The 15624-nt window shown below is 34.0% G+C and overlaps 1 protein-coding gene across 20 annotated transcripts in view; it reads left to right on the top strand.

Moving 5' to 3' along the window:
• The window catches only part of Arb2a (ARB2 cotranscriptional regulator A), a 446980-nt gene that overhangs the window by 286036 nt on the left and 145320 nt on the right, over positions 1–15624 (top strand). For 19 of the 20 annotated variants that reach the window (XM_078044944.1, XM_040273170.2, XM_040273175.2 and 16 more), the window contains 2 exons: positions 5520–5636; positions 12134–12218. In XM_078044944.1, the coding sequence (XP_077901070.1) occupies positions 5520–5636; positions 12134–12218 (202 nt within the window). Of the gene's footprint in view, positions 1–5519; positions 5637–12133; positions 12219–14332; positions 15061–15624 lie in introns of those variants that run through there. The other variant, XM_040273166.2, reaches the window with a different exon arrangement.

Here is a 15624-nt window from a genome sequence, read left to right as displayed (position 1 = left end):
AACTGCTTTATATTTTGTTTATTTAATACAATGACTCTGTGATTGAAGAATACATTAATCATCTCCTGTGACATTCTCATGATAAAATTGAGGCACAGAAATAGTCAAAATAATTTGCTCACGATATCCTCACCAGAGTGAGGATTTGAGCCTAGGGAACCTGACCCTGAAGTCCTTGAATTTAACTTCCACACTTAACTTATGAAGACTGCTTACTTGATAGCTTATATTTTCAAAAAGAGAAATAATGAATGCAGATTAGAGGTGTGGTCTATGGTAACTGAATTTCCTTCTGGGCAGTTTAGTCTTCACATTTTATCTACCCATGTGTATTTCACTAAGGTGCTAATGCCGTCAGTGACAGAACCAGGTTTTTTACATATTACAGCAAAGATGATACTGGTCTGTGAGAAGCATGATATTGGGGTTGATTTGCCTAAAAGAAAGAAGAATAAGTAGTCTTGAACATAAACACAGAAGATTGCCAAACCCAGTGTCAGCTGATTAGTCATCTTGATACAGGGTACATTGGTAACCTGCTGAGTGTGAGAGCACAGGGCAAAGTGCCATATGATAGGAAATGTACATGCAAAAATTTAAACTGATAGGAGAAAGGTTTGTGTAAAATGTTATGATTTATCAAACCACATAAAGACCACACTCCAATAGAAGCATTGAGTGTAATTGTAATCTACATAGTGAAAGAATGAAAAAATACCAGTTTTTAATACTTTCCAAGCCTTTGACACAACTTAATCTGAAATCTTAACCAAAGCAGCTCTAGAGGGAGTTAATCCATTTACATTTATTGCATAAATATATGCATTTATATATATATATATAGTTTTTTAAGGCATCTCAAACTTTAGTTGTGCTATTAACCAGAGCAACGATTTATTCATGGTTATACAGTAGTAATGATCTTCAGGCTTATAAACAGAAGTAGTATCAGATCTGATCAGATGGAAACGTGTATTTTAAATTTTCTTCAGAATATTCTTTCTTGTACAAGTATTCATGTGCTATAACTTTCACAGTACATAAGCGTAATACTTTCACAGTACATATGTGTAATATATATATCTACGTGCAACTCACAGTGACCTCTTTTAGTAAGTCCCCTTGGACTTAAAAATATAAGGAGGAGTAAGTACTCTGAGTGTAATGGCCACGAAGCCACAAATCATGGAAATAAAATTATATGTTATTTTTTTTTACTTAGAGTGAAGTCAACTCAATTCAGAGTTTTCTTTTCCATTAGGTTGACAATATTGTTTATGGTTAGACTAATAATTCTCAAAACCTAAAACCTTGAACTAAAAATATTTGAAAGACTTCATTGCAGAGCACCCCTGTATCATCAGCTTCTTCTTGCCTTTAAAGGAAATCAAGGTATCTCCTTGCCTTAAGTTAACTTAAAATTCAATTTTGATTTGGTGAAAGTTAAAAAGTCTTTGTGTTTTCCTTTATGGAAAGTAACTCATGGCAGAGTTCTTAGAAAAAAAAAATCCAGGTGAAAACTACAAGAGTTTTATAAGTACAAAAAGGGAAATTGGGAACTTTTAGGATGACAAGAAGCATTTATAGTAGGCCAGGAATTTATTAAAAGAGAATAGCAGGTACATCATTTGAGGTCTTGAAGAAAGCCATGGTTTGTGTAATAAGTTAGGTGGACAGAAAAGGCGGGTTCTGCAGCAAGATGGTGGCAATTCTGTGTAAGGGCTGCACCAACATGGAAGGAAACAAAAGCAGCTGCAGCTGAGCTGGTCCTCCCACACCTCTCCTGGATCACGGGTCTTTATCTCACCATTCTTCCATAGTTGCCAAATATTTTTAATTCTTACTCTGGAAGAAAAAATAATAACTAATGCATTTTCCCCTCAGTTTCAGCCCCACCAAAAATGTTAAGAATAATATGAGCCTAGGGCTGGGGTTGTGGCTCAGTGGTAGAGCACTTGCCTAGCACGTGTGAGGCACCAGGTTCAATTCTCAGCACCACATAAGAATAAATAAATAAAGGTCCATCAACAACTAATAAAAATATTTTTAAAGGAATAATATGAGCCTTTATGTGTATGTCCTATGTTTTTAATCTATTGAAAATACTTGATGTTTATTATATTGGTTAAGCTTCTATTAGATTAGAAAATATAAAATAGTAAAGGAAAGAGAAGGTTAATTACATTTAACCTAGCATGAAAGGACTATGAGTAGATCAGTGGGTAGAATTAAGAGGAAACAAAAATATTAGGTGACAGGATCCACTATTTTTCAATAATTCTGACATCATCAATAGAATTTGTAGAAAGGCCTAGACATTATATATTTTATAAATATAATAATTATGAAGTGGTGTTAATTATCAGTTTACTTCTGTCTTGGCTGTTTTTTAAGAATTTTTATATTCCTTATTGATATGGATTCGGACCAATTTCTAACCATTTTTTAAATGTCCAAATCACTGAAATACTGTGTATATATAAGCTGGGCATAATGATGCATGCCTATAATCCCAGCTACTCAGGATGCTAAGGCAGGAGGATCTCAAATTCAAGGCCAGCCTAGGAAATTAAGCAAGAACCTGTCTCAAAATAAAAACTAAAAAAGGGCTAGGAATGTAACTCAGTGGTAGAGCACTTGCCTAGCATGTGCTAGATTCAGGGTTAAATTCTCAGTACTACATAAAAAGATGAGAGGTCATTAAGCAAAGGTTTATTTACGATAAGAATATTATATATTACTGAAAATTAGACTCCATGTGATACTGATAAAAGAACATATATATCTAGTCAAGTCACAATTGTGTCATTTTGTATCTGTTTGGCCTGTAACCTGTTTCTTAACCTGTCTCAGGTTCAGTTCCCTCATCCACAAATAGGAAAAATAATGTAAGTTCTTCATAAATTTCAATATGACTTGAGAATAAAATGGGAATTAATTCATACTCATTTTTAAATTTGTTGACTATTCAGACACAAATAATATATATATATATACACACAAATATTAATTGTAACTGTAGCATACATAGCCTACTAAGCCATGAAGCTTTAAGATGTTGATGTTGATGTGTGAAATAACTCTCTATACTATAAACAAAAATGTAATATCATCCTCTCTTTTTGAAAGATTTTTTTTAGTTCAGTTGATCTTAAATTGTTAAAAAAGATCTTTTACTGAGTACTTCATAGCTTGTTTAAGAGCACATAGAGACGTTTAGATCACAAATACTTACCATTTTTTAGAGATGAAGATCTTTTTGAAAATCTCATGAAAGCTAAGGATTCTTTCCCCAGAAAAATACTCATATGCACATATAGACAAAATTTTTCAAGGCATTATAAGGTGTTCATATTCATGGATCCTAAGGCTCCAACTCCATCTTAGGTTGACATATGGGAAGGACTTTGAGGACATAGCTTTCTCTTTTTCATATTTTTGAGTTTTCCAGACTGTTCTGATCTTCTATTATAGACCATATTATAGAAATGTCTGCCCAACTGCGCCTCCATTCACTCCTTGTTTTAGCTATACTTCATCTAAGACTGACGTCTCTGAAACAATCCTGATTCAGTCTACTCCTACAGCTGCCACTCTCCAGTCCTTTTCATCAGTGCTTATTCATAGTGAAAGGCAGTAAGTGAGGGAAGGGCAACTGATCCAAGCTAACAAATGCAAGGCGCAGTTGTTTTAGACAGAAATGGCAGTTGTGAATAGTTGTTGTACTACTCGGGCTGCAGAAATGCTGAGACAAATATAAATGTTGTGAAAAATTAGACATAAAATTATCACCAAATTCACAATTCTACTAATCCTAAACAGTCAAATACTTGATAGTGCTTGGTAATGCAAATAGTTTAGAAAAATAAGAGTAAGGGCCTCTAATTTCTTTGTTAGCCAGATGGATTTACTATTATGGTATTTTGTTTTTTATAAGCTAATCTTGGTTTAATTTGTATATTTGAGTGCCAATATAATCTAATTAGCCAATATTTTTAACATAAAATCTAGAAAAAAGTAGCATTCTACTTAACAACTAATGTGAAGTATTGAATTAGAGCATTATCATAGGCTTTTCAAAATTATTATTTGTACTGTAAGGTGAATTTTGCAATAATATGATGTTGATAACCAATACTGATTTAAGATTTAATATAAGCAGAAATCAGAGCAGGGAGATTTCAGGTGTAAAAATGCTGCTTAGTAAGCTCTAAAGCTGAATTAGATTCCCATCAGGTGATGTTGAGAGGAAAGGCACATATTCAATTTTTTTTTAAATTACCACTCCTTTTTTATCTTTTTTAGTTGGAGATGGACACAATACCTTTATTTTATTTGTTTATTTCATGTGGTTCTAAATCGAAATCAGTGCCTCACAAGTGCTAGGTGAGCACTCTATTGGCTACAACCCCAGCTCCTACATATTCTGTTTTTAAAGAAATTTTAGAGTTAGACATTTTTAATTCAGAATGCCAAAAGGCATCATTTGGTATCAGATGTATACCTTGCAGTCTTCCCTGTATGAGCTTTCATCAACATTCTCAATTCTTCCTTTTTTTAAAAGTGCACTGTTATATAATTGGTGGACAATTCATATAAATTGATGACAAATGAGAGAAAATTTGTTCTTTTTGTTTAATATAAGAATTTAAAAGAAGAAAAGATATTTGATGCCAAGAAAGAGAGGGCCTTACTGTGAAATTTGTCTATTTATTTTCTTGTAGTTCTAAGTTTGTATTAAACTTTCTAACTTTTATGCCAAATTAGGATCTTTAGTGTTAGTAGATTAAGATGTTTTGGGATTGTTTTTATGTAGAATTTTATTTTTCAGTTTCTGGCAAACCACTGACAAATTTGTCAGTATCTCAAGCTGAGTGATCTTTTTTTTCTATTTAGAAGCTATTTATAGACATAACATTCTATAGGAAAAAAAGTTTAATAGTTTGCCAAAATAAAGAAATAAAATATTGAAAAGAGAAATAATGTTGATAAGACTTTGGGGGAAAAAAAGGATTTTTGCAGGCATTTAAAACACCAAGAATTACAAGGCTATGGTGAAGAACAGGCTAGTTAAATTGACGTTAAAACAAGATATCTTTCTTTACTGATCTTCCATGTACTGAAAATTAGTAGAAGTTAGTCCTAAGTAGCTAACAGTGAACCCCAGGTGCTAACTTCCCTGAAGCAATGAAATTGGAAGTGGTGGAAAAAATTTGTAAAAGAAACCCTCAGGGATTCCCCTGTGATCCCTTTAATCCTTGAATTGTCAAACCACATGGAAAATAATAGAGCTGCGTAGTTCTAAGACTTAAGTGGTATTATCTTTTTAAAAGAAAATATTAGGTCTTTTCACATCTATGGACAAGAATAGAGTATGTGTTCAGTGCAGAAAAGAGTAACTTTGAGCCATAGATGCATATGGCTTTTTTCATTTTTAATATATTATTATGTATGACTAAGCAGGCTGCATTCAGAAGGAAAAATTATAACCAATATTTTATTTTTCTTTTTTAAAACAGATGATTCAACGAGAAGCGGATGTGAAAAGTAAGGTAACTGCTGTGGCACTGACAGACTCTGTTCACAATGTATGGCATCAAGAAGCTGGGAAAACGATTCGGGAATGGATGAGAGAGGTGAGACTTGATTTGTTCAATATTGCATGAATGGCTGTGAGTCTTTATATCTTGAACTCCCACCAACATTTATCACCTTCTACTTCCACAGTCCCTTTGGAGAAGCAGAACATTGAGAGGAAACAGGAAAAACTGCATGCAGTTAAAGTAATAATAGAAAACCCTCCAGAAGAACAAATGATTTTTTTAAAGCACCTCCCTGCCCTTTGGCTTTCCATAAAATATTATGTATGCATGCAATATATGTTAGAATTTTGGCTAAAGAGTGATGTGGTCTAAGGAGACTCTTATTCTCAGATGTTTAATTTTTCCACTATTTAGCATTGGTACCTCTTAATGACAAAAAAAGAAGCTTAGTGAACACTCAAGCCTTGTCCTTTTCTTATGGAAAAACAGTAAGGATGTGCCACTCTTGAATTGATTGGCTTACTACTGCCAGTAGGGGGAGAAGAAGTAAAAAGCTAAAATAGTATTATACCAAACCCTTGAGCAAGGAGAAAGTAACCCAGGCTCTGGCCATTGTCTAGCCTCAGACTAAGAAAGCATCTTTTCATACTTCCTAAGTGCTGGTGAATCTGAAAACTAACAAGGCCTCATAGAGGATGATTTTTTTTCTTTTTTCCAAAAGTTTCAGCCCATTATTTCCTTTATTCTATTCCAAATATCCAGTTGAAATTTTTCTTCTTTTATTTTATATTTACATTTCTGATATTATAAGCAGTTGATATCAGCTATCCCACAACAAATCAATAATAATCATAATTAATAATTAGCTATAGCAATTGTTTAGTCACATAATTTATTTGCATGCATATGAGTGAGCTGATTAATCTTCCTACATTTCTCTCAGGGTATTTTTGTTTATTTGGGTTTTTTGAGGTGCTAGGGATTGAACCCAGGGCCTGGCACATGCTAGGCTTGTGCTGTTCTGCTAAACCACACCCTAACCCCCTTGGGTTTTCTTTATAGAATATCTGAATATCTCTTTAGCTGGCCTCTCACTATAGGAATGTGTGGTGGATAAATTCTACTAGGCTTCATAGTCCACTGTAAAAACCAGAGAGTTAATGTTCAAAAAAAATTTTGAGTAGATAGAAGTATATGATATATTACATGCACCATATATTTGTATTTTTAGTGTCACCAATCTGCTATCACTATTGTTATTCTCCATTAGAAAAAGTGCTTTTAACATATGGAAAGTCCAAAATATTTTTTCCAGTACTTATAATGCTATAAACTTATAAAGGAGCTGGGGGTTAAATCAATTCTAATACAGAGATGCCTTCTGACCACATCACTTTGCATGTTTTTCCTTTCACAGTAAGTAAATCAGTACTTATGGTTCTAGCATGTACCAGCTACTTCACTAACACTTATAATCTTAGACAAGCCACTCCATCTTTTTGGCCTGCTTCATAATTGTAAATTAGAGATAATAATTTCTATGCTGTGTCCTTCATGATCTCTTCTTACAAGAATCAAAGGTGATGATCAAAAAGAAAACCTCCTGGGCTGGGTCACTTGCCTAGCACACATGAGGCACTGGGTTTGATCCCCAGCACCACATAAAAATAAAAAAACTAAATAAAGGTATTTTAAAAATGATACTATGTTTAAAAAGAAAAGAAAAGAAAACCCCCTGAAAAGCAAATGGCAGTACATAAAGAGATGAGATATATTATTATAGCAAACACTATACTATCTCCGAGATAAAAGTTATTTGATCATTCTTGGTTGAATTTTGAAATTATCCCTGCTGAGACCTCTTCCAAATGACAACCAAAATGGAGGGTATACAAGTCTGTGACAAATGTCCTTGTCTAATCTACCTGTGTATGTGACCAGGGGGTAGTAGAGAAGATTTCATTGTGATTTGGCAAGACAAAAGCTCAATGTTTCCAACACTCAGAATGAAACTTCATTCCCTCTTTCTCATTTTCAGTACCTTTCCACACTATAAGACTCCTCAAAATTATGAAGAACAAACAAGCCTGGATTACAGTAAATAGGAAGGGCTATTGTAGTGAGCATGAGTTTTGGGAGAAGGTACTCTAGAGCAAACTTTGTTTCCCTCAGCAGCCCTCTTCCTACCACCTCCTATAGTTTCATTTGAGACCAATAACACACTGAGAAATTTTGTAGTTATCCTTCCCAAGAAAAATACATTAGCTAAGCTGGAGTATTGTCCATAAAAATAACAGTTTGGTTGTGAAGGAAGCCTTAGTGCTTTTATCCTCTTGATGAATGGCTTCATTATTGCATCAAACATTGCTTTAAAATTTGTAAGTAAAATAATGGTACAAATTGCCTAGTCATTCCTATTATACTAAAAAATAGTAAAATTGGTTTTGCTTTGCAAGCATATTTAATGTAATAAAATTATTAATGGTAAGCTTTTTTACTATAAAAGCTGTCATTTGTTTTAAACTTATCAATTTAGCATATAACACAAAGATTAAGAAGTATATCTTGTTTTACTTGTGTAATTTTTAAATAATAATTCCTGTGCTGGGATATAGCCTAGTGGTAGAGCATTTACCTAGCACATATAAGGCCCTGGGTTTGATCCCGAGCACTGAAAGTATAGTAATAATAATAATAAGGAGAAGAAGAAGAAGGAGGAAGAGAAGGGAGAAAGGGAATAATAATAATTCCCTTTAAAGGGAGAAGATCAAAGAGGGCTACTTTTGATAATTGCTCCAAGTAAAATTTTTCTAAACTAAAGGACTAAGTGTAGATGGTAGGCTAGTCTCAGGAATAGAGGTAAAAAGCAACTGAAGGCAGCTCCTAAGAGGCACTTCTCAGAACTGAGTGGCCTCTGAAAGTCTCTAGCCAAACCAGATGTACAGTTCTGTGGAATAGTCGTGGTTTCTTCCTGTTTCTTTCTGTCACCCTTCAGCTCTGGTTGGAGGCTCTAGAAACAGCCTAGTGAATCATAGTTGTACTTGTCTGAAGATACAGTGCCTTCCATATTAAAAAATCACTGTTTAAATCAGTTGTTATGTACATTTCAGACAAATGCAAAAATAGTATGAAAAAGCCTAGACTCAATCAGCAGAGGAAGCATCTCCAAATACCTTACATAGGAATAGCCACTACCTACTTTTCTCTTTAAATATAGTAGATCCTAGCATTCCTATAAAATTTTTCATTTCATATCTACTTTGAAATACTGTAAACCCTTGGTTCAAGTTAAATGGAGTTGCCCAGGCCTTAGGTCTTCTATATCAGTAGATTCCAAACTTTTGGCTTTTACAAAGAAGAATTTTTACAATGACAAAATCTGTAAAGTCATAATCTCAGAGATCTTACAAAAAATTTAAATTGAAAATACTTAATAACATTCATGTCATTGTCTGTTTTCTCTTTCCTTCAGACCTAGAGAAACACTCATTTTGTGATTCATCCTAATCTGCTGGCTGTGGCCAAAGGCTTCTTCTTTTTTTTTTTTTTTTAAAGAGAGAGAGAGAGAGAGAGAGAGAGAGAGAGAGAGAGAGAGAGAATTTTTTAATATTTATTTTTTAGTTTTCGGCGGACACAACATCTTTGTTTGTATGTGGTGTTGAGGATCGAACTCGGGCCGCACGCATGCCAGGCGAGCGCGCTACCGCTTGAGCCACATCCTCAGCCCCAAAGGCTTCTTTCTTTATGCTTCTTCATGTTGAGGGGCACTGCATCTGAGACTCAAGCATGAAACTTTTGGTATTTCTAGTCCAACATGCCTTGTTGCTTACTCAGGGCACCTGAGAAAAAGCTCTCAAAGGCTGCTAACACATACCATTCAAATTTCAAAAAATTCAAATTTTGAATTTTTGTAGGGCTTTCCTAGTGGGCTATCTTTGTTGCCACCTGAAATACTTCAGTAGTGTTTATCCTGACTAAAGAACTGGAATGAGGGCTAAATTGGGACATTGATAAGAACAATAGATAAGCATTAGAAAATAGTGAAAGATACTAGGTTTGTAATGATAGAAATTTAGCATGGGGAGTCAAGTGTGATAAAATGGAATTTCAGATGTTGAATTCATATGTAATAGCTATCTGAATTTCTTACATGTATTTTCCAATGTTTATGTTTTTTAAATTTCATTATACTCTTATCATATGGCAAACATTTTTAGCTTGTTTTGCCTAATTTAATCAGTAGGGTAAAAATGCCACATATGTATACACAAATTTATAGTTTCAAACCTTTACGGTTCTATACAGGTACTTTGTCATTCCATAGAACTTTGGGGCATATTCACTTCAGCTGTAGGGTGCTTAAACTTCTTTCTGATTTTTATGAGTGATCAAAGGCTAAGACATATGCTTAGATAAAAACTGAAATTTCTGAATCGTAAAACGTGAACATGTACTTTGAGTCAGTGTTTGAGTTAAAGGTGATCTGAAGAATCTGGACAAAAGTTCATTTTGCTCAGCTTTAAAAAGTCAATAACAAGTTAGAAAATGATTAATCTCCTGCATATTATAATGTACCATCACTTTTATTAATACTAGAAAAGCTTGTGAAACAGTTTTACATATGTGAACTGTAGGTGAACAGTATTAAAAGACTGACATATTACCTGGGTAATAGCCAACTTTCATCAGATTTGGAGGTACTAGTCGGATGAATAATAATTAAAATATATACCTAATCGCTGCCTGTCTGTTGGTAGTGCTAATTGCTGTCATTGAAAAGACTGAATTGTTTAAGAAAAAGAGAGAGAAAGAGAAAGTCATTCTTCATTGAAGCTATCTCCCTGTATCATTGGGAGCCTATTTTTAGTACCTATAGAAGTCATGATTTTTGAATTTATTAGGGGCTGTGATGAATGATAAAACAAATCATCCATTTACATATCTTGACACTGCTTTGGAGAATACTTATTTCTTACAAGCAAGTGTCACATTGTATATAAAAGCTGGCTAATTGTGTGCTAATCTTCTGCATTATCTAGAATTCTCTGATGTGGTATTCTATCAATGGTAATATTAATTTTACTTATTTCAAATGTATGAAATATCTTCTGAAACTCTATTTCTTTTATAATTTCTACTCTCTTACATTGTATAATTTTGCATTCAGCTGCTAATTAAGATTAGGAGTGCACATTGTAGAGTACATATCCATTCTAAACTGGCAAGCTTTTGTAATACATGAAAATAGTAATATTTTATCCATTTTAAATATAAAAAGAGAGAAAGCATTTAAGAACATTACTAGATGTTGTGTTTGTTTTCATGTTTTTTTCCCTGCACGGTTCAATAGTTTCATTGATCCACTGTTTCTTACAAAAATCTGCCATGCTTTGTGAACTTCACTTTCTAATCTCATACAGCAACCCTTCCTTTATATTATTCCTGCTCTCTCTGGTCCCAGAACAGTAGGGTTGCCTTGACAAATCTATTCAAAAGCCATTCCTCGGCCTTTATTGGTGGGGACTGGGGCCTTTGAAATTCTCTCCTCACTGCAACACAGCTGACATCTTCTTCCAGACAGAATGAATTAAGGAAATACAATAAGACACTTGATCTACCAGTCAAGGATCTTTCCACAGTGAAGACGGATTCCATGGTGCACAACCAGGGCAGCAAGCATCTATAAATACACAATACATGCTTGTTTACCAGAATAGCAATCACTGATTTTTCCTACATGATTGATGGGATGATTTCTTTTAAAATAAAATCTGTCTGGAAATTGAGTGTGTGTGTGTGTGTGTGTGTGTGTGTGTGTGTGTGTGCGCGCACACGCGCGCACACGCGCACGCACATGCATGCACACAACTGAGAAATTTTCTAAAGCCATATGATTTTAATATCTTTTAATCCATAATTAAAATGCATACTTAAAATGTATAAAAGGAATAGAGTATTTTTATTTTGTTTGTCTGAGTTGCAAATCATCATCACCTTAGAGACTGATCTTTAAGACTGAAAAGTTTGTGATACACAGCTGCAGTTCACCAGGGGAATTTCTATATAACCATTTTGATACAACCTTCATGAAGCAAGTCAAAGTAAAAATTAAAAGAGTACATTTATATGGGCCAGATTTTGAGGAGTAAATGCAAAATTCATTTCTTCTAGTAGTCCACAAAGAGTATAGTTTAGAAATTAGCTATTCTTTCCTATGTCAAAGTAAGAATCATTTCTAAAAGTTTTTAAAGGATATCTGTTTAAATTTTTCTTAATTATAATCCCTTTATTCACATGTTTCTTGGCATCTAACCTTTTCTTAGAAATATAGTATATCAGAGTTCACAGAAGATTACATGTATTCTTAATATTAGCACAGATGATTTGCTAAAACATAAAAAATATACTTTTTCCAGTCTTTTTGTCATGAAAAATTATTATTTACATAAGAAAAATATTTTAAATATATGATAAATAAATTGAATATACTTCCAGTTATTGGTTTTATAGGACAAATTTATCTCTTTCAACTGAATATTTGGCCATGGTTTCAAATGTGTTTCAACCACATTATCTCTTTTACATTGCAGAACTGTTGTAATTGGGTCTCTAGCTCAGAACCATTAGATACATCAGTGGAGTCCATGCTACCTGACTGTCCCCGAGTCTCAGCAGGTATGAGTTTGATTAAAGATATGTGGGTTTGTCTTTTTTTTTAAGGTTAAAAACATGCCAATGAGATGTATAATCCTTTTTTTGTGAATTAAGTATGTTGTGCTACCTAGAATTGTTGAAAGAATTATTGATAGTATATGACATCAGTCTAATCCACTATCAAAATTTCTTCAGAAGCTTAAAATGCTTACCAAAACTTCAGTAAGATAAATAAGTGAGATACATTAATAGTAATAGAAAGTTGCTATTGGAGCTTGGATAGACAATGCCTAAAAAAGACAGACTGGTAGCCATATAGAATTTTTCACAGGATATTTATCTCTCATCGAGCACCAACCCCATGATAAGTCAGGCAGTCAAGACTATTGTATGGCCTAGAGTCTTTAGGAAAAAAAAAGTTTTTTCATGCTAAGATTTTTAGCTGGACCTTGTGTGTTAGATAGAATTTAGATTGTGGGAAGACAAGCAAGATGGCATCCTAGGTAAAAGAAACAGCAGTACAAGGAGCAAGGACTGGAATAGATCTAAAGATGTTCACAGAGAATAAAGGCAAGACTGGCCTGCCTGTTGAAAGGAAAGAGGTGAAGAGGTGAACACCTCAGGAAGCATTTGGAAGAAAATGTAAGGATGGCATTGTTTCCAGCCTACAGGGTCTGTACGTGAGTCTCTGGGTAAGGAAAGAGAGTGGCATTGTCATTGCTTTCTTATTTTGGCTTTCACAGCTCCCAACCAATTTGTATGATAACACAAAGTGAGCAGTGGTATCAGATTGTGACTAATAACAGAAATGGACTTTTCTGGCCATGAATGCTGGATAATAAGCAGAATAAGCAGATATTTGGAACACAAACTACTCCATATAACAATTGTAGGTGATAGTTAATCCCTAAGTGTCTTAGAATTGCAGAGATGTTTACATATTGGGAGGAAATAATTTGGAGAATAACTCAAATTCTAGGTAATGAACTATTGTGATAATTAAATACCACTACCATTAATAGATAAACTTCAGGTGAGTTTACTATCACTATAGCTAAATTTTATAAGTTTCTCAGAATTTAATTGTAAAAGCAGCCCTTAGGAGATTTGTACGTTACAAAACACACAGACACAGACACACACACACACACACGAATATGTTTATATACATAATTTATGTATGTATTTGTGTACATATATTATACAATGTATTTTCATTATTCATGGTGATTATATTCTATGAAGTCACTGAGAACACCAAATTAACTGGATCATTATTCTTGAGGGATGTATAGTGTCATGTTCCTGTGAGCCTCTGGTCACATTTTTGTCAACCAATCAATATATAAATTTGTTTTATATGTTTCTGTTTAAAGACAACTCATTTAATATACATTGTTGAGTCATTAACATTGAACTCATGGCCAGCAGTACTAACTCATGCCTAAACAAAACTGATCTACCATACATATTTTCTCCATAAGATGCATCACAGCCTTTTCATACTTATGAATACTAGATAGCACCTCAGCACTATATTTGGGAGCTATTTGAAACAGAGAAATCACAAAAATATGAAAAACATGATATTAAGTCATCTGGGAAAGGACACTTGTTTACAGTGTGAGAGCTGAAATAAGAAGGAAGAGTACGGCCTTGTTCAACTTTAGCTAAGAACAGTGACTCAATTTTTAACCTCTCTGCACATGTGCATGTCTGTGAATGATTGAAAAACTGCCATGTTGATTTTGATTTTAGGGTTACAAATAAATTTTAGTGAATAACTGAATTTAGAAATATGGAATATACAAATAATGAAGACAGACTGCATTATTTCAGTATGAAAGAAAATATTTGACCAGAACTAGTGAAACAGTGTCAGTAAGTGTTAACTTTGCACTTGACCCTGGAACTTGAGTCCACAAAGCAAATACCTAGTAAAGGAAGCTAGATATAAAGTGGCAGAGAGCAAGAATGAGCTAGAACCCATAAACAAGAGCTGGAATCTATGTAAAGATGGAGATGGACTGAAGTCCATCTCAGTTTTTATTGCTTCTGTTTTTGGTCGTCTGGGTATCCCATAGAAGTGTTTGCCCTTTGTCATATGGAGCTAAACACACATATATCTGCACCAGGAGTCGGAGATGCTGGAGAACTCAAGAGAAGGTGGAGCAGATGCCATCCTAGCTATTGCCTCACACCATAAGATGAGCCAGCAGATAAGTGACAACATGTGTGTGCTAGAAATGCTGCTGTCTCACATTAAGCCTCCAAATTTCCCACCAAATGGAAAAAAAAAAAAATCCCTTGTGTACCATCCTACCCAGAAACATAGGAAAAATAATTCTGGAAAATGTAATTCAACCTAGCCAAATTTACACATTAAAAATCTACCACAATGGCTCCCATGCCAATTTGGCATACTTCTCTTTAAGACACACTTAATTTCCAGTTAAAGAAATTAATAAAGTCATACTTGCATCTAACATGGTACAGCTACCCCATGTACAACTGAAAACATACCTACCCTTTTCCCAGAAGTAGGTACAAAGTCTTTTTATTGTCCTTGCCTTATAGCATTCTTCTCACCTTTGGTATCCTATAATTTAAATATTGTATGATAAAGTTATTATTGTTACATCTTAGATGATAAAGGAATAAAAGACAGTGTAATGAATCGGACATAATATTATGGCCCATGTACATATATGAAAACAACACAGTGATTCCCACCATCATGTACATCCAAAAGAATGGAATCCTAATGAGAATAAAATATATCCCATGCTTGTGTAATTATATCAGAATGGATTCTGCTGTCATGTATAACTGAAAAGAACAAATAAATTTTTAAAATACTTTAGTTGTTGATGGACCTTTATTCTATTCATTTATTAATATGCAGTGCTGAGAATCGAACCCAGTGCCTCACACATGTGAGGCAAACATTCTACCATTGAGCCACAACCCCAACCCAAGAACAAATAAATTTAAGAAAATAGAAAAAGAGGGGCTGGAGTTGTGGCTCAGCGGTAGAGTGCTCATCTAGCACATGTGAGGCCCTGGGATCAATCCTCAGCACCACATAAAAATAAAATAAAGGTATTATGTCCAACTACAACTAAAATAAAATATTTTTTAAAAGAAAATAGAAAAAGAATGAAAGAGGAGACAAAAACTAAAATAGTGGGATTCATGTCAAAATAAAGAAGGGGCTGGGGCTGGAGCTCAGTGGTAGCACACTTGCCTGGCATGTGTGTGAGACACTGGGTTCAATTCTCAGCACCACATATAAATAAATTAAAAAGTCTATCAATAACTAATATATACATATATTTTTTGAGAGAAGAAATTCTATTACATTCTTTATTTTTTGCAACTGATCATGTAGTCATATCTGATATTTATGTCTGCTGTCTTCAACTAC

Source organism: Ictidomys tridecemlineatus, chromosome 1 (assembly GCF_052094955.1).
Source record: "Ictidomys tridecemlineatus isolate mIctTri1 chromosome 1, mIctTri1.hap1, whole genome shotgun sequence".
Taxonomy (NCBI): Eukaryota; Metazoa; Chordata; class Mammalia; order Rodentia; family Sciuridae; genus Ictidomys; species Ictidomys tridecemlineatus.
Note: the sequence above shows the minus strand (reverse complement) of the source record. Positions and strands in the feature narration are given on the sequence as shown.